This window comes from Eurosta solidaginis, chromosome 4 (genome assembly GCF_040869045.1).
Source record: "Eurosta solidaginis isolate ZX-2024a chromosome 4, ASM4086904v1, whole genome shotgun sequence".
NCBI classification, from domain to species: domain Eukaryota; kingdom Metazoa; phylum Arthropoda; class Insecta; order Diptera; family Tephritidae; genus Eurosta; species Eurosta solidaginis.
In genome coordinates, this window is record NC_090322.1 from 95,778,927 (window position 1) to 95,804,032 (window position 25,106).

General features: G+C 36.8%; 1 protein-coding gene across 2 annotated transcripts in view; it reads left to right on the plus strand.

Annotated features, from left to right (window-relative positions):
- Nucleotides 1-25,106, plus strand: part of Cpr11A (Cuticular protein 11A) — a 156,211-nt gene that overhangs the window by 18,516 nt on the left and 112,589 nt on the right. For both annotated transcript variants that reach the window (XM_067782290.1, XM_067782291.1), the window contains exon 3: nucleotides 24,054-24,233. In XM_067782290.1, the coding sequence (XP_067638391.1) occupies nucleotides 24,054-24,233 (180 nt within the window). The remainder of the gene's footprint in view (nucleotides 1-24,053; nucleotides 24,234-25,106) is intronic.

Consider the following 25,106-nt stretch of genomic DNA (forward strand, 5'->3'; position numbering starts at 1 on the left):
AACTGGCTGAAAAATATTGGCAAAACAGCTTAAGTTAAATCAAGAATGGAAAATCTTGGAAAATTTGAGCAGATGTGGCAATTTCACGAGTCCGTTGAACGAAATATTGACAATCTGCTGATCATAGCTAGGAAATTAGCGACATTCCATCAACTAAGCAGGACTTTAGCAATACTACTGATATTATTTGGCCGCTTAAACACACACATATTAATTGTGCATTAAATATAAAATATACAAATACAACATAATAATTTACACGGCCAAAGCCATAATAATTTACACGGGTCATCAATTCTTTCCCTGATTCAAAATCTGAACTACCAGCGCTACCGTCAACAGCTCAGTGTCATCATTGCCAGTAGCGCCAATAACACCAAACTCGTGCCTGACACACAAAAGTCGTTTCACTCAATAGCGCAAGTAAAATGTACTACGCACTCACTACTAAGTAGCGTCAAAAATTCGCTTGGAGACATTTCGTCAATGAGCTACCATTGACCTGGCACCGCATTGGCGCTGGCGCCATGCAATTTACATCACTAAAATTGCGCGAATGCCCAGGCTCATGACTTTGTTAATCCAGATGGTGAAAACGAACACTCAAAGGAATGCAACCTTGCAAACAACAGCCGTCATTTTCAAAGTGTAAAAATTTTGTGATACAACGAACGCTAACGCGGTTAGGCTCTTATCGGTAAGTGTTGCATACTTTTCTGCGCACTTGATTTTGTTTTACAGATTTTTGGCGATGGAATTTTAGCTAAGCGAAAGTTGGAATATTAGCCGTGTTTTTTTATACACGCGTATAGGTTTACGTTTGCGCGTGAAAAAAGCGCCTATCCTCGCTTACATAATGCTTAGGAGACCCATCTAGCGGCAGTGGTTGCACAACTAGCTACAGCTACAGCGTGTACCGAAAAGCGGAGACACGACCCTCTGTTGTATGCCTGTGTATAACATATAGCTAAATCAGTTGCGATGAATTGTGGACACACATAGAATACATAGAATTAGTGTAGGGGGTGAAACAAAAACACATATTTCAGTTACATCTGCGTATAACGCGTATTGGAATTTATTAGTACACATTTTATGCGCAGCAACTTCAGAGGTGTATTTAAAGTTTGGCGCTTAGCAGTCCATATAAATTATAAGCGTATAGACGTTTACGTGTAAAAAAAAAAAAAATACGGCTATTATTTTAAAACAGATTTAACACACAGAGCAGAGATCTGCAATGAGTAGTTGTAAACTGAACATCACATAGGCCAAGTCACAATAAAATATGATTTTAAGTTAGTTAACACTGTTTGACACAATTTTATATGTGCTCTCTGTCAAAAGCCAAGTTAGGTCTTTAGCAGGTATTCGAATCGAAGAACTTGACTGTTCAAAGTTGACTTCGAATAAACCCTGTAATGTTGATGCATTAAAAGAAATGGATAGAATGAGAAACGTTACAAATAACTAAGTAAATTTTACGTAACTAATTTAAACAATATTTTACCCTACTAAAAATTAAAAAAAAAATTCATATTTAAATTAAATTTAAGAAAAAGGCTTTTCTAAGAACAAGCTTCTATTACTTGTTAATAAAACGAACTAAAAAGTAAAAAATAAAATTAAAGAAAAAAAACTTTTTTAAAAATAAGCTTTTATTATTTTGGTTAATAAAATTAACTAAAAAGTAAACAATAAACTGACTCTAAAGAAATATAACACTTCATAAGTTCATTGTAAGCTTAAACGATAATTAGGCTTTTTCGTCTGCGACAAAAAAATTCTATATCGTACATAATTATATATTTTCAACTTTAAACCTTTACACCTAAATTATTAAAGCTTACAGTTTATATCACAGTCCTAATTGTTCTAATAAAAGCGTGTTACATTGCGACAGCAAGAAAATGAGATCCTAAATGTTCTTAATTATACCATCAAAATTTAACACGTTTTTTATTAGAACAATTTCGACTGTGATATAAACTGTAAGATTTAATAATTTAGGTGTAAAGTTTTAATGTTAAAAATATATAATTATGTACGATATAGAATTTTTTAGTCGCAGACGAAAAAGCTTAATTATCGTTTAAGCTTACAATGAACTTATGAAGTGTTATATTTCTTTAGAGTCAATTTATTGTTTACTTTTTAGTTAATTTTATTAACCAAAATAATAAAAGCTTATTTTTAAAAAAGTTTTTTTTTCTTTAATTTTATTAATATTTGATTTTACATTTTGAAACATTACATAATCTTTTTTTGCTAAAATCACGAGCACTTTCGATTTAAAATATTTGAAAATTGTTGAAGTGATTATGTCGTTGGTCCCATGGAAGACTATCTCAGTCGTTTTGATTTATGAAAAACTGACACCTTTCGCTTGTTTGCTAATTTTGTATTATTTAGTTTAATTTTATTTATTTTTGTATTATTTTATTTTGTTTATTTTTGTGTTAATTACTTAGGTTTTTATTTATTTATTTTTTTTAATTTAATTTTATAAATAAAAAATAAATAAAATAAGATAAACTAAACAAAAATAAAACAAAGTAAAATAATACAAAAATAATTAAAATTAAACAAAAAATAAAAAATTTCCAAACAAGCGAAAGGTGTCAGTTTTTCATAAATGAAAACGAACTGAGATAGTCTTCGTTGGGACCGACGATATGCAATTTCATGAGAACTGTATACTCCATGACAAAATGAAACATTAATATTACCTTCCCACGTACGTACTTATATAGAGATTTTGATTTTCCCTTTTATTTTTTGCTAAATCAGAGGGAAATTTGGTAATTTTAATATAAAATTCGAAGTAAAATAAGAAGTTGGGTGACGAAGGGGGGATCTATCACCCAATCCCCACTAAACTACAGCTTGGAGAAAGGGTTCAGCAGTAAGCGAGTGATGGTCGAGTAAATTCGACAAAGACCACAAAAGAGAGAAAGAAACTAGATCGGACAAAGGTTGATGGAACAGATGGGCCAAATAAATCAAAATCAAAGGACCTGCGAGAAAAACACTGGCACTGACAAACCCTAATGGACGCACTAAAACGAACGAAAGAATTTCCCAGAAAGAATGCAACGGTGGTTTCAAGCCACGGCGCACTACTGTAGTGAAACGTCAAAACGATACTGATTATGCAAAGCCAATCCGTCAAGCGCAAGCTCTACGAAGTAGTTCATTGGCCAAACAACAGTGCGTGAGGGAACGAACCAGGAAAACGAGTAGTAAGACGAAACACAGGTACAACGAGAACAACAATTCGTAAGGTTTCTTGGAGGGAGATTTGGTACTGTTATACAACCCTCACCGGCAGAAAGTTGTTCCATCCAAATTTCGGTGCAGTTGGGAAGGCCCATACCAAGTTGTGAAGCGAATCAATGATGTCATCTACGGCATACATACAATTGGGAAAACACGAAATAGAAGGGTGGTTCATTTGGGAGGCTAGCACAGGTTAGATCGAGATATTTGTCTGATCGGGACGATCAGACTTAGGTAGAGGGCAGTGTGGCGAATGTTGACATCACTAGGCTGTTATTAAATAATCACGCAACAACATCATACCTCACACACACAGATGTAGTCATCAGCCGAAGTTGTTACTCACACATACACACGCATATATGTAGCTCAATTACCAAGCAGGAGATAGAGTAGTTCTAGAAGGCGAAACGTCTAGACTTTAGTAGAAATATGCGAATGAAGCAACGGATGGTATAAAAGCAGCGCAAGCTAAGTAATCAGTAATCAGTTTGATTTAAACACGCTATCAGTTGCGAAGTTAAGTTTAATTGTGAATTATAATTGTACTACTCCCAAAGAAGTCTAATAAAGACAATTTTGCAATACAGAATATTGGAGTGATTTATTCAACAGTTTAGCGATTCGAACGTTATCAGAAGGTTGCAAATAAGCGGAATTTCCTAAAATTCGTTACAATATTATAATTACTAAGGCCTACGACAGGCATGCCCCGGTGTAAGAACAGTTTATTTCAGTAAATAAGTACGCTAAAATACAACCCTGGAGGTTTACACCAAACTTAAAAAGTGACAGTTTAACAGTTAAGGAAAAAAGGAAAATGACCTAGATAGACAACTGATTAATGAGAAGTGTTCTTTTTGGTTGCAGATCTTCAAGGGAGAAGTTTGTAAGACGGAGCTGCTGGTAAGCTTTAATGTACACGGCTTTTAAACACATGCGCCAAAGAAAAATTACGCGAGTGTACCAAATAAATTAAATTTAAAAATCATTAAAAGTTAAACGTTGTCTAAGTTTTATAAACTTTTAAAATCGTTCGTATAATTAACAAATACTAAAAGTTATAAAAGTACCGTGGGGGAATCTAAAAAGATTCCCCAAAAATCGAACACGTGTTTACGCGTTACCTCGTGGAAATCCATCTTCCGTCTTATCCATCATCAAAAACAGCCTAACAAAGAAGCAGCCATCATATCCAGAACCAGAAACAAACCTCTCCGGAAATTACCAGCTCGCAATCAGCAGTTCAGCGTTTTTGTCGGAGATATGTATAAAATGAAGTACAATTGTAAAGTTATAGGTTACCAAAATTGTGTAATGCTTTTGTCCCGTTTCGCATTTAAAGCTGAATTCGGTGATTTTCATTTGTGAAAAAAAAAACATTCATGCATAGTAGTCATTTTCTTGGGGTATTCAGCTTAATCTTGCTTTTAAATTTGACAATTTTCAATTCTATCTCAGATCTAAGTTGGGCTTGTGATATATTACATAAACCCCTTTCCTACAAGCAGCTACATGTTAAATATACATAACTTTATCGTTCTATAATCATTTAATATTAGTCTAACCAACTTATGCTTTTTGTATGAAATCGGTAAACTAAAATTCGGAATACATAGCTCTAGTGTGTAAAATAGGTAAAAGGTAGTTACTCTCCGGAATTACGTGGAACTATCTGCGTATATTTAACCTTTCAATAGCATTTAACTAATTTAATTACATTATATATATATATATATATATATATATATAAAAGGATTTGTAAAGTCAATTTAAGCTATTCTTTTTGAAAACACACCAAAAGAGGTCAATGAAACTCGTATTTCAACACATTTTCCTTCACACCTTTTAGTACTCCAAATTATACGGTGCCCCTGGCGTGCGTAAAATAGTAGCGGTTATATTAGTAGAAAATAGTAAATTCGCGTGCGTAAAATAGTATCGGTTTCATTAGTAAAAAAAAAATAGTAAATTTAACCTTCACATTGAAATTTGTACATATATATAAATATGTGTTTATGCATAATCCGGCACACATATTACATACCTATTAATACAGAATTCTCAGCTAAACCCAACTCTTCGACGCAGCTCATCAGACGTCTGCTGAACAGCTCGGAGAGCGTGAGAACATGTATGTACATCTCCTAGCAAATCTCTTTATTTTTTTCTTGATACTGCCGCCGCTCGGCAAGGGAGCAACTTGATCGAAGAGTTCGGTGCCCCCCATAAATTCAGAAAGCAAGCATTGAGAAACACATTTTTTCAGAAAACATTAGTCAGAACTCTTTATTCAGAAAGACAAAATTCAGAAGCAAAACTCAGAAGTCAAATCTCAGAAGTCTAATTTCAGAAGTCAAATTTCAGAAGTCGAATTTCAGAAGTCAAATTGCAGAAGTGAAATTTCAGAAGTGAAAATTCAGAGGACAAATTTCAGAAGGCAAAATTCAGAAAGTAATCAGGCGAATGAAAAAACATTAAATTTTTCTCAAAATTCAAAAACATTTATTTATTTGGAAGCATTTATATATTAAGGAAAAGTAGGACAATCTAAACTTTTGAATTTTGTGTAAAGCAAGCATGTAATTTTTGTCGTTATATCGGCCTACTGATTTGTAAAATCGCAGGTTCGAATCGAGCTCAAGGCCTAACTATAATTATTTTATCATTATTATTGTTATGATACATTTTTTCTTAATTGAAAAAATTTTAACTTAGAATAGAAGAAAGAAAAAAATTTAGACAACTGCCAAAGCTCGTTGTATAGATCCATTTCGGAAACTGCTAAATTCCTTCATCGGCAACGTTTAGGCGCCGCACATAGGTATATTTTAGGCATTTAGGCGGCCATAATTGAATTTCTGAAAGTTGCCATAATTACAAAAAAAAGCACTCACACAGCTTAAGAATAGACAGGGGAACAATAATTCTACCCCTTCCCATCCATCGCATACCTGGCGTTAGATGTCAAGTAATCAGAATTTAGCTATTTCTGAAACACGTGTTATGGTTTTTTTTAACCTATATGAAATGGCATGTTTTAACGTGAATATTTTAAGTTTTAAGACAATTGAATTGAGTAATTGTGATGGATTCTGATATTTCAGATAAATACTAAGATTATTAATGGTGTTTGTGAGTTTTAAAAGTTATAAATTGATAAAAAAAAACCTATTTTATTTAGGATGTTAAAAAAGGTATTTTTTAGTGTTATACAGTGTAATATCTATTCTAATATAACCGATTAGTTACACAAATTATTATAATTTTTCATAAAACCAATTAAAAATTTACCCTAGATAAAGACAGAACTAAGTTATTACACTTCTTGCTGTACAACAAGAAATATAGCCTCACTGCGCAAGTATTTTATAGTGTTACACAGTGTAATATCTATTTTTTTTAATATAACCGATTAATTACACAAATTATTATAATTTTTCATTTATTAAACAGTTTTAAGAAGATATAGGCAATAAAATATTTTTGGACGCCTAAAACTTGAAAATCTACCTATGTGCGCCGCTGCGATAACCATTCAGCTATCACAGCGGTTGTTAGTTTGTCTTCATTATTTCTACTTCTACCCTGTTTCTTGCCAATTGATATTCACAGCACTGCGACATCTGTTGCAGAATGGATGTGAAAATTGGACTTGTTTCATAGCAATGATGCCATGGTGTCATATTTATTGACACTTTTTACCCGTGCTCTAGAATGTATTAACAATTTTTGTTGTTTCAATTAAGAAAAAATGTATCATAACAATAATAATGATAAAATAATTATTGTTAGGCCTTGAGCTCAATTCGAGCCTGCGATCTTTTGAATTGACAGTATTAAAAAAACGGTACGACACCTCTGTTCAGGATTTGGATTGGTTCGACATTTGTGATAATTCACGCAGGAATTTCAAAGACTTCCGTTCGGACTTTGAAATCAAGGAAGATATGCGGAGTATCAAACAAAAACCTGGGGAGTCGTTCGAAAAATATTTGGATTACGTTCTGACCACTGCAGACAGTTTCAAACATCCCTTATCGGAGCGAGAATTAGTAGAAATCGTGGTAAGAAACTTGGAACCGGAGATACGCTTAGAGATTTTGCATGTAAATCTGAATACTATTTCAGATCCACGTAAGGCTTGTCGAAGAAGGGAAAATATTTTTTCGGAGATGACTAGTAGCAAAACTAAATTTAGTATGGTAGGGGGTAGAAATGTAGCAGAACTAGGCGAAAATTCAAAATTAGGTGACAAGTTAGGACAGGTTAAGGAAACAAAATGCTGGAATTGTGATGAGTTAGGGCATAGTTATAAAAACTGCGTTAAACCCAGAAGAGTATTTTGTTATGGGTACGGTCCCATTGCTTTTTTCTTACCGAATTGCCCAAGGTGTAAAGGTTCGGAAAACGGGCGACGGGATGTCAGCAACAAACTCCGATATCCCCACCCCACGAAACCGGATACCACAAATTAGAAAAACCCGTAACGATTTTGACAAATAAGTCCCCAGTTCCAGAACGAATACCGAAACTTTCTTCGATGGTACCGTTTCATGAACGATTAGCTTCGTACCAAGCATGCAAGGAAAAAATTTATAAAAAATCTCGTTCAGCTGAACGAGCCAAAAGGTACTGGGCTGGTATTAAAGACAAAAAACTTAGGTTATCATCTATTTCTTCTATCTGCCATAAACATAATGATATCCGACCATACGCCTCTATTAAAATTTTGGGTAAGACTGAGTTAGGACTTCTTGATTCAGGAGCATCCGTTAGCTGCATAGGCGGCCAATTAGCAAAAGAAATATTGGACCGTAACTTGCCTATTAAGAGACTCGAATCAAATGTACGAGCTGCGGATGGGTCCCTTCAGGAAATAGCTGGAGTCGTGGTAATAGAAGTTACTTAGGTGAAAAGAAGTTTAGCGAATCTTACATTATTCCCACATTAGTGCCTGTTTTCCCAAATTTTGAAAGAAAGGGCTGGGGAAAACAACTTTGGTGGAGCATTAATCGATGTTTGCGGAGCAAAACCCATAAAACAACGACTCTTTCATGTATCCCCAGCAGTAGAAAAGCTTATGTGCAAGGAAATAGACAGAATGCTAGCATTAGGGGTCATCGAAGAGTCTACGAGTCCATGGTCATCCCCGGTAGTGCTGGTTCGTAACCCAGGCAAAGTGTGGTTATGCTTGGATAGTCGTAAGGTGAATGCAGTAACCGTCAAAGACGCATATCCTCTGCCACATATTGAAGGAATACTGGCAAGATTACCACGGGCGGAATTCATTTCCAGTTTGGCCTTAAAGGATGCCTTTTGGCAAATTCCTCTGGAATTGAGTTCACGCGAAAAACCCGCATTTACCGTGCCTAACAGACCCCTTTACCAGCACAAAGTAATGCCATTTGGGCTATGTAATGCTCCCCAAACTATGTGCAGGTTAATTGACCGTGTGATACCCTACAACCTCAAAGAAAAGGTACTTGTTATGTTGACGATCTACTGTTAGTATCAAAAAGTTTTGAATCTCATCTAGAACTGTTGAAAGAGGTAGCAAGTTGTATTCGTAATGCAGGGCTAACATTGAATATCGCCAAAAGTTTTGTTTGACAGAGGTTAGATATATTGGATATGTAGTGGGGTTGGGAACTCTAAAAACGGACCCAGATAAAATTTCTGCAATTACTAACTACCCAACTCCGAACTGTAAAACAGCTGCGCAGGTATCTCGGCATGGTAGGGTGGTACCGCTGTGTTGTTTCCAACTTCGCTGATATAACGCACCCTCTAACGGAGCTTTTGACGAAATCTAAACCTTTTAAATGGACTGACGAGGCTCAGCAATCCTTCAATTCCTTAAAATCCCGACTGACATCGGCCCCTGTTTTAGCGGACCTGGATTTTAACAAACCGTTTATAATACAGTTTGACGCAAGTTTGCATGAAGTCGGTGCTGTTCTAGCGTAAAAGAATAGCGAAGGTGAAGAAATTCCAATAGCATATATGTCCCAAAAATGAAATAAAGCCCAGCAGAACTACTTTGTCACCGAGCGCGAATGTTTGGCAGCTGTTTTAGCAATAAAGAAGTTTAGAGCTTATGTGGAAGGGCAATCATTCACAGTCATAACAGGCCATGCTAGTTTGCGTTGGTTGATGAATCAAACTGACTTTAGCGGGCGTCTAGCACGATGGGCTCTAAAATTCCAAGCGTTCGATTTCCGTATATAACATTGGAAGGGCAGCGCAAATAGGGTACCTGATTCACTTTCGCGCGTTTACTCCGATGATAACGAGATTTCTTCGGTTACGGTAGGTTACTCTCCTCGTGTGGATATCTCTGCAGAAGCAAGCTGATAAGTTCCCGGACTTCAACATATGTCACAAATATATTTACCACCGAACTGAGTTTTACAACGGCGATCCTGAAAAGGAAAACGCTGCATGGAAGCTTTATGTCCCCACCAACTTACGGAAAGATATCATGAGAAATGCGCATGATGTCCCAACAAGCGCACACGGTGGCATAGCGAAAACTGTTGAGAGAATACGGCTGCACTTATATTGGCCTGGCTTGCATAAAGACGTAAGTGAATATGTATCAAACTGCGAGGTGTGTAAACCGACTAAGCATCCGACTAAAGTTTTGCGCCCATCCATGGGGAAGTATACGTCAGCAGAAAGGATTTTTCAAAAATTATATGTTGCCATAATTGGCCCATTCCCAAGGTCGAAAAACGGTCACATTGGAGTGCTTATACTGCTTGATCATCTGTCCAAATTTACTTGTTTATGTCCGCTTAAGAAATTTCAGACTACGCCTATCGTGAACTTCCTCAAAACTCAAGTTTTGATGTATTTGGGGTTCCTGAATTTGTCGCAAGCGGAAGCCAATTTAAAGGAAAAGAGTTTACAGCCTTCTTAACACAGTGTGGTATTAAACATATATTTACAGCCATTTATTCGCCTCAAAGCAATTCATATGAAAGGGTAAACTGTTCCATCAACGCAGCCTTGAGGTCGTATATAACGAAAAATTAACGAGAATGGGACTGCCATATCAGCAGCATTAATTCAGCGTTAAGCAATTCGATTCATCAATCAACAGGATATAGTCCATATTTTGTTGTTTCCGGGAAACATATGACGCATAGTGACAACTATGAGCTTTTAAGAAATATTGGAATGGCATCCGAAGGCATTACTGATCGGGTCCGATAACATTCTATCAATGAGAGATAAGGTAAGAGCAAATATACATAAAGCGTTTGAACAAAACGAGCGTCGATACAATTTGAGAGCGCGGAACATTACTTCCAACGTCGGACAAGAAGTGCTGAGAAGAAATTTCGCACAAAGCGACTTGGCCAAGTCTTTTAATGCAAAACTTGCTAAAACCTTTCTCAGGGCAAGAGTTAGAGAGAGATTGGAATCATGTTACTACGTACTCGAAGACTTGGGTGGCAAATTTAAAGGCACATTTCACGCCAAAGACATGCAGCTAATTTGATCGTATCGCCTTACTTTTCTTTTTCAGATGCTTTCGTCATGGAATAATCATATGTTATTTTTATGACTAAACCATCTGCTTTAGGAGAACAGTTAATTTCAGTAAATAAGTACGCTAAAATTCAACCCTGGAGATTTACACCAAACTTAAAAGTGACAGTATAACAGTTGAGGAAAAAAGGCAAATGACCAAGATGGACAACTGATTAATAGAAGCGTTTTTTTTGTTTGCGGATCTTCAAGGGAGAAGTTGGTAAGACGGAGCTGGGTAAGCTTTAATATGTACGCGAGTGTACCAACTAAATTAAATTTAAAAATCATTAAAAGTTAAACGTTGTCTAAGTTTTATAAACTTTTAAAATCGTTCGTATAATTAACAAATACTAAAAGTTATAAAAGTGCGGTGGGCAGGGCCGTAGAGAGAAAATCCGGGCCCGGGACTAAACAATTTACGGGCCCCCTATAAAAAAACCACTTATACATTTGATTAATTTGAATTACTGACGTTTCATTCAGGAATCATTATTGATGGATTACAACAAAAAAAATTTTTGTCACATTAACTAAATGATTTTTGGAAAGTTTTTGATTCTTGCAAGGACGCTGAAAGAACTTTCTGCACTAGCTACAGTGACAGGTATAGTGCAAAAGATACGTAAAGCAACACAAATGTTGGGGAAAATTGTATACAGATTTTGAACATAGATGGTATTTAGCAATTCCAATGGTGACAAACCTTTATCAAAATTTGCTTCGTAATTGTGTTTCAAGTGAATTCTTTCGCATTCTAAGCTTTGAGAAGCGTCCGACTGGTATTTTTCGACAAATTTTGCTGACCTCACCCGAACCGTAGCTTCATCCATGTCTTCAAATTGCCACAAAAATGAAAACGTCTCGCTCAAATTTCTCATAGCTGCAAATCGTTCAGTAATGCCAGTGATTACCGAATCAACGATCACCAGGAATGAATCATCCGTAATCAACTCTTTTAAATTATCTTCAGAACGTCTTTTGGCGTTTCTCTTTCGAATGTCCGGAAATTTTGGCGAGATTTTCAAGTGAATAGCACTTGTTTTGCATTCGTTTAAAACTGTGTCCCATTGGTTCCTGATCAACTTCAAATCAGTTAATAAGGCATCTAGATGTCGGACCTCAACATTTATGGTGGCGTCTCTAGCTTGGGAGACCACGTTTCTTTCATTAATGGTAGTCAGTATTTTGAACCAAATTGAGGACAGCAAGACATATTCGACCTTGTTGATGTACTTGAGAATGCCGGTAACATCGCCGTATGCTTGCGCAGTCAAATTTGGCTTTTGGCTGAAAGACTATGAAGAGAGCTCGGTACATTTTTTTGAGGATGTCCCATCGTTGTGGAGTGCTGCTGAAAATAGTAAAACATTTTTGTACAACTCCGAAGAAAGTAATTGCAGCCGCACAACATTCTGCAGCATCAACAACACATAAATTGAGACTGTGGGTTGCACAAGGCGAGTAATCAGCATTCGAATTTATGTCGAGAATGTGACGTAGTGCTCCGTTGTAAGCTCCTTTCATATTGGCGCCGTTATCGTACCCTTGTGCACGACAGTCTTCAATAAAGTATGGCAAATTACATCAGCGATTTTCTGACCAGTTATTTGGTTACAATTCACGAAAGCCAAAACCCGTACTTGAATTGTAAAATTTGTTGCTTTCGAATTGAAATGGAGTTAATGCAAAATGAACGTAGTCAACGTGACTCAGGCATTGCATCAACGATAATAGCAAAATACTTGGCTTTCTTACCTTGATCTAATATAGTTTCCCTCACGTGCTTTGCACAAATTTCTATAAACTCGTTCTGAATGTCTGGGGAAAGATAGTGAACTTGTAAACGTTTGGGCTCCTGTTGTGAAATCCTAACTTTCTCCAAATGATCTCTATCATATTGGCTTATGAAATCTTAGATGCCCAAAAAATGTCCATCATTTCGTTCACCAAGATATATACTTTCGCCTTTGAAAGCTAGGCCTCTTTCACCCAAAAATAAAATAGTGTCCAAAATTCTATATACAATTTCTTTCCACTTTTGAGTTTCGCTGATTAGCTGTTCAATGATAAGTGCATCAATTGTAGCCTCTTTGAATTAGATTTTGTAAAGAACGCCATTGAATATAACATTTAATGTGATCTTGAGTATTTTCGTGTGATGGCAGTTTATCGTATAGCTTCTTCTAAAAAAAAAAAAAAAAACAAAAAAAAAAAAAAAAAAGTTTTTTCTATACCTGGAATTTCGAATACCCGTCAGGACAACACATTTTAGGTCGGTTTAAAATATTGGTGCTTAACAGACGGCATGGTAGGCATAAAAAAGCATTGCTACTGGCACTCCACACTAACCAATCAGCTCCACTTTCTGTCCATTTGGCAAGATTCTGTTTAACAACAAGGTAGGAAATGGCTCGTCATGACAATCACGTGGAAAAATAACAGGATACTTTTGATGACGTCGACGAATTATTTCGATGACTTCTTCAGATCGCAAAAACTCATTATTCACTGTACCGATATCGAAGTCGTTTAAATAATCTGGATTTTGATATAAAGTTGCTGGTATTGTTGGAAGACTTATTGAAAATGAACCTTCATCAGTGTCATCACGAAAACTTTACGATTTTGAATTCATGTAAACATACATTTTTGTTTGATGTTTTTATTGTCTCCTCAGGCCCAGGCAAAAAATCATTATCAATATTCGTTGCGTTTGAAATTCGGCTTAATATGAGCACATGGAACAACCAAAGGCTCTCCTGAATTAAAAAAATATATCTTAGTACCTCTAAATCGCCGGCCCCCTGAGAACCACATTTTTGTTTGGTATTTTTATTGTCTCCTCAGGTCCAGGCAAAAAATCATTATCAATATTCGTTGCGTTCGAAATTCGGCTTAAAATGTGCACATGGAACAACTAAAACTCTCCTGAATAAAAAAAATGTCTTAGTACCTCTAAATCGCGGGCCCCCTGGGAAACCCCGGGCCCGGGGAATCCCCCCCCCCCCCCTCACCCTCTCGTAGGGCCTGGCGGTGGGGGAATCTAGAAAGATTCCCGAAAAATCGAACACGTGTTTACGCGTTACCTCGTGGAAATCCATCCTCCGTCTTACCCATCATCAAAAACATCCAGCACCAGAAACAAACCTCCCCGGAAATTACCAGTTCACAATCAGCAATACAGCGTTTTTGTCGGAGATATGTATAAAATGTAGTACAATTGTAAAGTTATAAGTTACCAAAATTGTGTAATGATTTTGTCCCGTTTCGCATTTAAAGCTGAATTCGGTGATTTTCATTTGTGAAAAAAAAACATTCATGCCTAGTAGTCCTTTTCTTTCAGCTTAATCTTGCTTTTAAATTTGACAATTTTCAATTCTATCCCAAATATAAGTTGGTCTTGTGATATATTACATATATGTTAAATATACATTAACTAGCAGACGTTGGTTTGCCCTAAATTTGGTCTATCTACATATATTTTAATAAGCTTTTTCCGTCTAACTCTGCCCTCGCCCCTCTACACTTCCTTTCCTAATCATTGTATACACTCCTCCCTCCGTATTTTTCCCTTCATATATCTCCATCTTCGTCTCATTCTATCTCTTTCTCAGTCTCCTCTCAATTTTTTCTCATTCTTCATCATATCTTATTCCCAGAGGGTGGTATGTATTTTGTTCCAGTCCCATTTAGAGTCTCAGTCCCAGTCCCACTCCGAGTGTCAGTCTCAGTCTCAGTCCTAGTCCTAATCCCAGTCCCAGTCCGTCTCTGGTGTACTTCCCGGAAAAAATCATCGTAAATACTAATATAAGCAAATTTATATACCAAATTCCAGGCAAATCAAATAGGACGTATGTAAATAGGTATGTGGGTATTATCAATTCATGTCTTTATTTCGGCTTCGCATGCATATTTATCAGTTTTGCCAGGTTGATGCGACTAAATCGAATATCGCAATGAACTTTAGAGCTCTCAGCAACAGCTTTCATTTGATATCCATAACAAACACACACATTCTAGGGGTATCCGGGTCCATGTTTTGGCCTATATCTCGAGACCCTAGTCGCTCAGCGATGTAAAACTTACTCTGTATTATAGCACACATTGACAGCTTCAATTTGATACCCATAACATAAAAACACATTCTAGGTGTATCCGGGTCCATGTTTTGGCCTATATCTCGAGACCGTAGTCACCCAGCGGTGTAAAACTTACTCTGTACTAAAGCATACATCAGCAGCTTCAATTTGATACCCATAATGTAAAAACACATTCTAGGTGTATCCGGGTCTACGTTTTGGCCTACATCTCGAGACCCTAGTCACCCAGCGGCATAAAACTTACTCTGTACTAAAGCACACACCAACAGCTTCAATTTGATACCCATAATGTAATAACACATCCTAGTGTCACCCTGATCGACGTTTTGGCCTATATATCGGGACCCTAGTCACCAATAGGTATGAAAACTACCCTGTACTAAAGCACTCATCAACAGCTTCAATTTGATACCCACAATGTAAAATATTGTCTAGGCGTTCACGGGCCCACGTTTGGCCTATATGTGCAGACCCTAGTCACCCAGGGGTATGAAAATTATCCTCTGCTAAATCACTCATCAACAGCTTTCATTTGTTATCCATATTGTATAAACACTTTCTAGGGGGGTGCACCTCATAATCCCGACTTTCAAAATCCCGACAACTCATAATCCTGAAAATTTTCAGAAATCCCGACAGGACACAATCCAGACATAACAAAATCCCGACATAACGAAATCCCGACAACACAATATCCCGACAACTCAAAATCCCGACAGCACATAATCCAGACAAATTTACTAAAATTTCGTTATTAAACAAATTTTAGTTAAAATTGTTAGAAGAATAATAGATAATTAAGAGAAAACTTAATAATGCAAATACATGTATGTAGTAAATAATATAAGAAATACGACTTTATTAAAGACGCAAATGTATTGCTAAATTTTTTAAAAAATCTTCTTTAGAATAATTATCTTTTTCAAAAAGTAATGTTTTTAAACAGTTTTCTTTTTTTTCATTAGATCGTCTTTTTTGTTGTTTTTCACCCCCGTTTACATTTTCAATTTTTGTTTCAACTGTTATTTGTTCTTTAATTAAGTTCTCAATTAAATTATAAATATTGTAACGAATTTTTATTTGCAAATCCTCTTATTTGCAATCCTCTGCTAAGTTCGAATCACTAAACTGTTGAATAAATAACTCCAATATTGAATGATGGAAAAATGGCCTTTATTAAGTACTTCACAATAACACTCAAACTGTGCAACGAATAGCTTAATAACCAAACTGATATCTTAAAGGAAACTGACTTTCAAAATAATAGTGCTATTGCTCGCTAGATATCGTCTTACTCGTAACTGCTTGACAATTCAAATCAAACTGAATTACTTCTTACTCGCTGGCGCCGCTTTTATAGTTTACGCTGCATACTTCTAGGCTCTTCGATTTCCAGAAGTTACTAGTTGTTTCGGCTACAAAATCGCCAGCCACAACTACGTGCACAAATTATTGCTCTCTCTTGTGACAACTCAGATAAGGTATATGCATGGGTTTGTAATTTACAGTCTCCCGCACACACATAAGCGTATAAGTAAATTCATCGGTGTGTGACATCTCATCTCTTGCTGCCTTGTATGTAAATGTTGCTCGTCGGAATGTGTACATATGTGTAGACGCAATTATTTATTCGTTTATGTAGATACATAATGATTGAATTATTGATGTGCATTCACGTCACTGCTTAGATCGGCTTAGAGCTGGCAGCACTCCTTAGTTTTGCTAATATTCGTAACACTGCCCTCCACCTAAGTCTGATCGTCCCGATCAGACAAATCTCTTGATCTAAACGCTGCTAGCATCGCCAAATGTACCACTCTTCTACTTCGTGGTTTCTCAATGCTTTGTATGCGGTAGATGGTATCACTGAGCTTCTTCACAATCTTGTACGGGCCTTCCCAACTGCACCGAAATTTGGATGGAACAACTTTCCGCCGGTGAGGGTTGTATAACAGTACCAAATCTCCCGCCAAGAAACTTTTCGAATTATTGTTCTCATGGTACCTGTGTTTCATCGTACCACTCAATACCCTGGTTCGTTCCTTTACACTCTGTTGTTTGGCCGATGAACTACTTCGTAGAGCTTGCGCTGGACGGATTTGCTTTGCATAATCAGTATCGTTCCCACGTTTCCCCACAGTAGTGCGCTCTGGATTGAAACTACCCTCGCATTCCTTCTCGAAAATTCGTTGCTTCATTTTCCTGCGTCTTTTAGGTTTTGTCAATGCCAGTGTTTCTCTCGCAGGTACTTTTGATTTTGATTTATTTGGCCCATTCGATCTATCAACCTTTGCCTTCGACTTTCGTGGTCTTTGTCGAGTCTTTTCCACCAGTACCCGATTACTGCTGAACCCTTTTTCCAAACTAAAGTTAAGTGGCACATCTTGGTTCTCATAACGCATCACCCTTCTCTGCATATCGATCTTGATGTCATGGTCAACCAAGAAATCTACTCCCAATATAACTTCATCAACGATCTCCGCCACAACAAATTTGTGTAGGACCATGACCTTCCCAATCAATACTTCACATATCACTTTTCCCTGAACTTGGTTATACTCGCCAGTGACCGTACGCAACTTTGCTCCAGGTAACGGTTTTACTCTCCTGTTGACCAAGTCAGATCGGATCAAGGAATGAGATGCGCCCGTATCTACAGTCAGTATTCGTTCTTTGCCATCCACATTCCCTCTGACGGTAAGACCGCTTGATTTCCTTCCAATTTGCGACACAGATATCACAGGGCATTCAATAGCTGGATCTAGCTCTCTACCTCTTACTCGCTCTTGCTCATCTCCTCCAGCTTTGCGTTTACGGCCACCCACATTGTTGGAACTATTAGGACCAAGATCGCAATGACGTGCAATGTGACCTGGGTTGCCGCACTTGAGACATTTAATAACTCCGGCATTCTTCTGTTGAGATCCCTTCAGTGCTTCCAAAATTGTTTCTACCCACTCTGGCCTTTCTACTTCCACACGGCGTGCTTTGAAAACTGGCTTACACAGAAGCGACGCTGTTTCCTGAATCAGAGCATGCGACACCGTTTCAGCAAATGTCAGTTTTGGGTTCGCGTATGTAGCTCGCTTCGTTTCCACGTCTCGTATGCCATTTATAAAACTCTGGATTTTTACCCTCTCGGTGTATTCCACGGGTGCGTCCGCATTTGCGAGATGAGCCAATCTTTCAATATCTGAAGCAAACTCCTGCAATGTTTCATTTGCTTTTTGGTAGCGGTTTTGCAACTCAATTTGGAATATCTGTTTCCTATGCTCGCTTCCATAACGTCGTTCTACAGCAGCCATCAATGCTTCATAATTGTTCCGCTCTCCTTCGGGAATCGTCTGTAGAATTTCCGCTGCTGGCCCCTTCAATGCCACGAATAGTGCAGCAACTTTATCTTCCGCATTCCAGTTGTTCACTGCTGCGGTCTTCTCAAACTGTAGCTTGAAGACCTGGAAAGGATGAGAACCGTCAAAAGATGGAGTTTTTACCTTCGTATTGCTCGCTGAAGCAGTCGGCCGATTAAGTTGCAATTCCTGTATACGACCTCTCAATGCATCCACCTCTGCCTCGAATTTTTCTTCAAACTGCGTTATTTTCTCGTCCATACGCGCTTCGAGTTTTGATGATATACGCGCCTCTTGCTCTTTCAGTTGTGTTTCCATCATTGATGTAATCTGTGTCGACATTTCTGAAATACGTGTCTCATGTGTTTCCAGCTGGGATGCCATATATGCCTTTTGCTCTTCCAATTGTGATGTTATACGGGTTTCCTGCGATTCCAGTTGGGATGACATGTTGGTGGATATTTGTGATGACATTTCTGTTATACGTGCCTCTTGCGCTTCCATCTTAGATGTTACTGTCGATGTTTGAGCAGTTATTGCAGCCAATATCATGTTCAAGTCTGTGCTGGTAATTGTCTGTGATGATTCGTTTTTCTCTTCAATTTTTGTTGTCTCCTCGCCATCAAGATGAAAGACATACTCTTCCACATCAATTCCTTCTGCTTCCATTGCCTCTCGTAGCCGTGCCTGAAGTTCGAGTTTAACGCCGCTTGTATTCAAACCACGGCTCTCCAACTCCTTCTTTAGTTGTTGGATTTTCAATTCACTGAACTTTGCCAAATCCTTGTTGTCCTCTGGAATTTATTCAACAATTCCTCTTCTGACACCAATTGTAACGAATTTTTATTTGCAAATCCTCTTATTTGCAATCCTCTGCTAAGTTCGAATCACTAAACTGTTGAATAAATAACTCCAATATTGAATGATGGAAAAATGGCCTTTATTAAGTACTTCACAATAACACTCAAACTGTGCAACGAATAGCTTAATAACCAAACTGATATCTTAAAGGAAACTGACTTTCAAAATAATAGTGCTATTGCTCGCTAGATATCGTCTTACTCGTAACTGCTTGACAATTCAAATCAAACTGAATTACTTCTTACTCGCTGGCGCCGCTTTTATAGTTTACGCTGCATACTTCTAGGCTCTTCGATTTCCAGAAGTTACTAGTTGTTTCGGCTACAAAATCGCCAGCCACAACTACGTGCACAAATTATTGCTCTCTCTTGTGACAACTCAGATAAGGTATATGCATGTGTTTGTAATTTACAGTCTCCCGCACACACATAAGCGTATAAGTAAATTCATCGGTGTGTGACATCTCATCTCTTGCTGCCTTGTATGTAAATGTTGCTCGTCGGAATGTGTACATATGTGTAGACGCAATTATTTATTCGTTTATGTAGATACATAATGATTGAATTATTGATGTGCATTCACGTCACTGCTTAGATCGGCTTAGAGCTGGCAGCACTCCTTAGTTTTGCTAATATTCGTAACAATATTTTTTTTTGCATGACCAATTAAAGCAAAAAGTCTTCTATGGCAGGCTTCGAGTTTGTTTTGAGTTCTATGGAGATTAAATAATACGTTATCATATACTGACCAAAATTATGGCAAATAAATTGGTGCAAGAGTTTTATTTCCTCGTTTTGATACTTTTCCATATATATATTTGTCTTCTAAAAATTTTGCTAATTTCAAATAATCTTTGCTCACATTGTTAATAGCTTCAAAATTTCTGGAATCTCATAATTAAGAGTTCATTTACGTACTCAAAATAGCACTGATCGGTCTTCTCCGACATTAAACAATAAACTAATGGAACTATTTAATTGCAGCTATCGGAACCAATAAGCCCTTGAATGGTAAAAACTTGCCTTAGTAATGATGGCACAACTTTAAAAGTCCCATCCATGGATTTCGACAGCAAACTTATGTTGTCGAAAGTAGCCATTAAAATGATGCACTGGCCATAAAATTTTTTCACTGAAAAAATTTATAATTCTTCGTTAACATATTTTAAATGGTGCGGTATTTCTACCTCTTCAATGCATTGTGGGTTCCTTAATTGCAATTTTTGTCGCGATCTATATATTTTTTGTTGTTATGCACGTGCTTAAGGCAAATATTTTCTGCTATGTTGTTTGCACTCGGCGGTTATGGTGGAAATTATCTGACATGGTTTTGCTATCGAATCTGACGACTTTCTCTTAAGAGAACTGGCAGCCTTACCAACATCAAGATCAGCAGCAGAGGGATCATGGCTGTGTTCCAAACTAGAATTAATTAAAGTGTGCTCTCCATTCTCATCAACTAAGGTAGTTGCTCTTCCCATGCAGAAATTAGTCTTGAGTTTGTCAACACCAATGCACTCTGCCATCTCGTTGTTTGTCTACATGGTACATAAACCATTAAGTCCTTTATTCCTCCTTTGTTGGATTTTATAATAGTAACTTCGTCCATTATTGCTCTGTAAAAGTATTTATCCTGAATAAGTTATGAGTATGGGTTTTAGTTTGCAGGTCGTGCCATATATATTTACCTCAATTACAGCAATTACCAAAATAGCAGCTCAGATTTTATATATTATTTCTTTTTTTAGCGAATATCAAACTAAATTTATTTCGAGAACTTTTGAAGTAATGGCATTTTTCTGATAAGTATTTATGTTAAAACCATATTTAAAATTATAAAGTTATATACAGTGATTTAGGGTAAAGTGTAACACTAGTAACAATTTATGCGACGTGCAATAACGCCAGTGGAATAAAAGAGGGCCGCCTACGCAGAAATACTGTGGATCGCGTAGCCGGTGTTGGATCGACTAAGGGTTATTTTTATGAAGCGCGGCCGAAGGCCGCCTACGCAGAAGGACATCACCGTGGCGGTAGCTACGGTTATACCACACACCCGGACTTGGCATGGCGTAGCCCAGGGTTATTTTTTTATAAGCGCGGCCGAAGCCCGCCTATGCAGAAAGGTGTTCTACGCAGAATTACTGTACATGGCGCAGCAGGGGTTGGATCGGCGAAGGGTTATTTTTATGAAGCGCGGCCGAAGGCCGCCTACGCAGTAATGTGTTCTGCGCAGATATACTGTGGATCGCGTAGCCGGATTGGATCGGCTAAGGATTATTTTTATGTGTCGCGGCGGAAGGTAGCCTACGCAAAAGGGGTGCCTAAAATAATAGAATAATACCGAAGATGTATATTTTTTATAGCATCGTTTTATCACTAAGTGAAAACTGAATCCAGCTTATTCAAAAATACTGACAAAATGTATAAAAAATGTTAAAGTCCCCAATTTACATGTTGTTGGGATTTTTGTCGGAATTTGGTCGTGTCGGGATTATGAGATGTCGGGATTATGAGATGTCGGGATTTGGTCGTGTCGGGATTATGTGTTTCGGGAATTAGTGTTTCGGGATTTTGTAAGTCGGGATTAAGTTATACACCCATTCTAGGGGTACCCGGGTCCACGTTTTGGCCTATATCTCGAGACCCTAGTCACCCAGGGGTATGAAAATTATTCTGTACTATAGCACTCATCAACGAGCTTTCATTTGATATCCATATTGTATAAACACATTCTAGGAGTACCTGGGTCCACGTTTTGATCTCAAGACCCTAGGCACGTAGCGAAAAAAAGGTAGACGTTGGCCGATTCTCAGACCTACCCAATATGCTCACAAAATTTCATGAGAATCGGTTCAGCCGTTTCGGAGGAGTTAAGCCTCTACAGCCGTGACAGAAGAATTTTATATATTAGATTTATCGTTTTGTAATTATTTAATATTAGTTTAACCAACTTGTGCTTTTTGTATGAAATCGGTAAACCAAAGTTCGGAATACATAGCTCTAGTGTATCAAATAGGTAAAAGGTAGTTACTACCCAGAATTACGTGAAACTATCTGCATATATTTAACCTTTCAATAGCATTTAACTAATTTAATTACATATATATAAAAAAAAGGATTTGTAAAGTCAATTTAACCCGCTCGACAAGGGAGCAACTTGATCGAAGAGTTCACCTTCAAGCACGGTGCTCCGTAACTATACTCTTTTTCTTTTGCATGTTAATATGGTTGTATGTAATTGAATTATACACAAGTATATGCATAAATATTCTTTTGTTTTTGGAAATAATACGCGAGCACAAATATATATAATAAAAAGAAAAATGTATTAGGAGGGGGCGCGAAAAAGTATCGAAATTCGCGAAAAAGTTTTGAATAATTTAGAAATAAACGATAAAAATAATATAAAATCTACCTTAAAATCTAAGTTTCGATACAAAAATTTATAGGTTAATAACAATGATTAATAAATGAATTTGTTTTAGATTTAAAAGTTGAAATAATGCTTTGTTAGTTTATTTTCGAGTTGTGGGATGATTGAGTCCTAGATCTGTAAGTATTGGTTGGGTGGGGTAATACAAAGGTGTCTCTCTATGGTTGGGACGGCGGAGAGCAGGGAAGCGGGTGTATTGCTTCCCAGTGTTTTTTTTTCTCAATTGCAGTCTCGCAATTATCACCTCCTTTTACAGCTCGTTTTCAATTCTCACTAGGGGGGGGGGGGGGTCGACTCTGTTTTAATTGATGTGCATGAATTTCGTTTTTTTGGTAATGTTAAGGATTTAGTTTTTATTGGAGGGGAAGGAACCATCCCAATCCGACAAGCCAATGCCCAGGCTAGAGCAAGCAGGCACAAAATATCCGCTATAATCCGGGAAACACTTCATTACAATAAAAAATGCCGCCCAAAGTGGGGCTCGGAAAAGTTTACATTCGGGATTACCCTTTTTAATATGAGCTTCGGTGATATGATTATAGAAACGGAATAATTACAAATAGGGCATTATGATACTTCGTGTTACCGATCTATTCTCAATTTCATAATTTTATTATTGACTTCTAGGATTGGAATTGTATCAGGAACTGACATTCTTATAACCAATCCTGACTTCAATGATTAGCGGCAATTACTGTCTATTTGATTGTTTTCTTTTCTAATATTGGAATTATTTGCATGGATATCAACCGTACTTATAACCGATTAGAGGAAAATTTATGATTTCTAGACTTAGTCCAACAAACAGGAAAATCTATTTCTCGCCTCGAGGTTTTGAATTGGATTCCGATGATTCAGATTTAACGTCAATCAAAGTTAGACTTAGCTTCGCGTGTTTTTTTGGGACTGAGGATTAAACCCGTTTGAAACTCCTTTACAGATCTACGGCAATACATCAATATCCCACAACGCAAAAGTTTTCTTAAACTAAATATAAAAATTTTTTTTAGATTTTTTTTGTATTTTAAGCAGACAGCTTGTTCAAAATATAGTAGAAAATGACAAACATACATATGTAGACATCTGTTTCGCCTACAAGCAAAGGAAAGGTGAGAAATATAAAATTTTAATTCAGTTCCGAATAATTTGCAAAAACAATGACAATTTCATTTACTTGTGTGCAGGCTTATGTGACACAAGCATAAAGATTTCTTTCACAGTATCTGCAAGTCGTATATAGGGCTATAGGCTGGTTTCCACCAAATAACTTTACCTATTATTAAACACAATACCTTTTCAGTAAAAATTCTCTGGTTCAATGCATAGTATGTAGTGGCACGAGAACTTACCGTAATTATATATTAGTGAGCTTGAATTTTCCACATATGCTTCGACTATAAAGATGTTGATTTTTACAGTATATTGAAGCAATACTACATGTAATTTTATGAGATTTTATTTATACAAATTTTGCAATTTTTTTCAGTTTGAAGACCCAAAACGGTATTGAGGTTACAAGCGTTGGAAAATTAAGAGATGACAAAACGTTTGTTGTAAGCGGCTCGTATTCATTCACAGGAGTAGATGGTAAGCGTTACAAAACTCGCTACACCGCTGACGAATTTGGATACCATCCTATTACGGAATTGGATTTGGATATTCCAGAGTAAGCTTTTTGTAATTCTTTTATATGCAAATTTCGTCAATCGCAGTTTCGATTTATGCATTTGTAAAATTTTGGCATCGGCAGGTTAAAAAATTAGCACTCTCAAGAGGTCTGGAGCAGAGTGAAATTTTTTTTAGAAGGATTTTTTCTTGGCAGACGTCTATTCGCGTATTATGACGGAGCCGGCAAAGCATTTGGGCCTTTATGCTTTGCTTTATAATCATATTGAATTGGTTAAACTGCACTAAATTATGTAAACACTTTATAAAGTAAACTGTTTACTTCCTAAAATAAATGGTTTATATTTAACTTTTTATATTTGATTTTTTCTTTGTTTTATGAATGATTTCTGTCTTGAATTAGAACCATTTTCTTTTTGACAACTTACAAAATTTTCTTTGCTCTAACAAAAGTGTTGCGGAAATTCTAGTTTGCTCCACTTTAATTTTTAGTAGACTCATTAAACAAAAAGTAGAGCCAGTCAGAGCAAGAAAGTTTGTCATTAAACACACTCACACAGATGTGGTGCTGGCGAAGCAGAAAAGCTATCAAAATTGGGTTTATTATTGCTGGATTTTGCAGGTTGTGTTTCTTAAATTTTTCAGCGCACCGTAGTTGGATTTATGAAATTTAAAATAAGCGAAATACAAGTCATAATTATTGAAAAACAATTATTAATTACTGCTCACAAATTCAAAGATAAGCAATTCATAATTCATTAAATCATTAGTTTAGTGTAATCAAAAGGTTTAACTTTACATCAGGGATCGACTGCTAAACGTTCAAAACTATTGGGCGAAGTAACTAAAGATTCGCAATGGCCTCGGTATTAATAACATCTAGTTTTTGGATTTCTTTTATTCTGTTGTACAG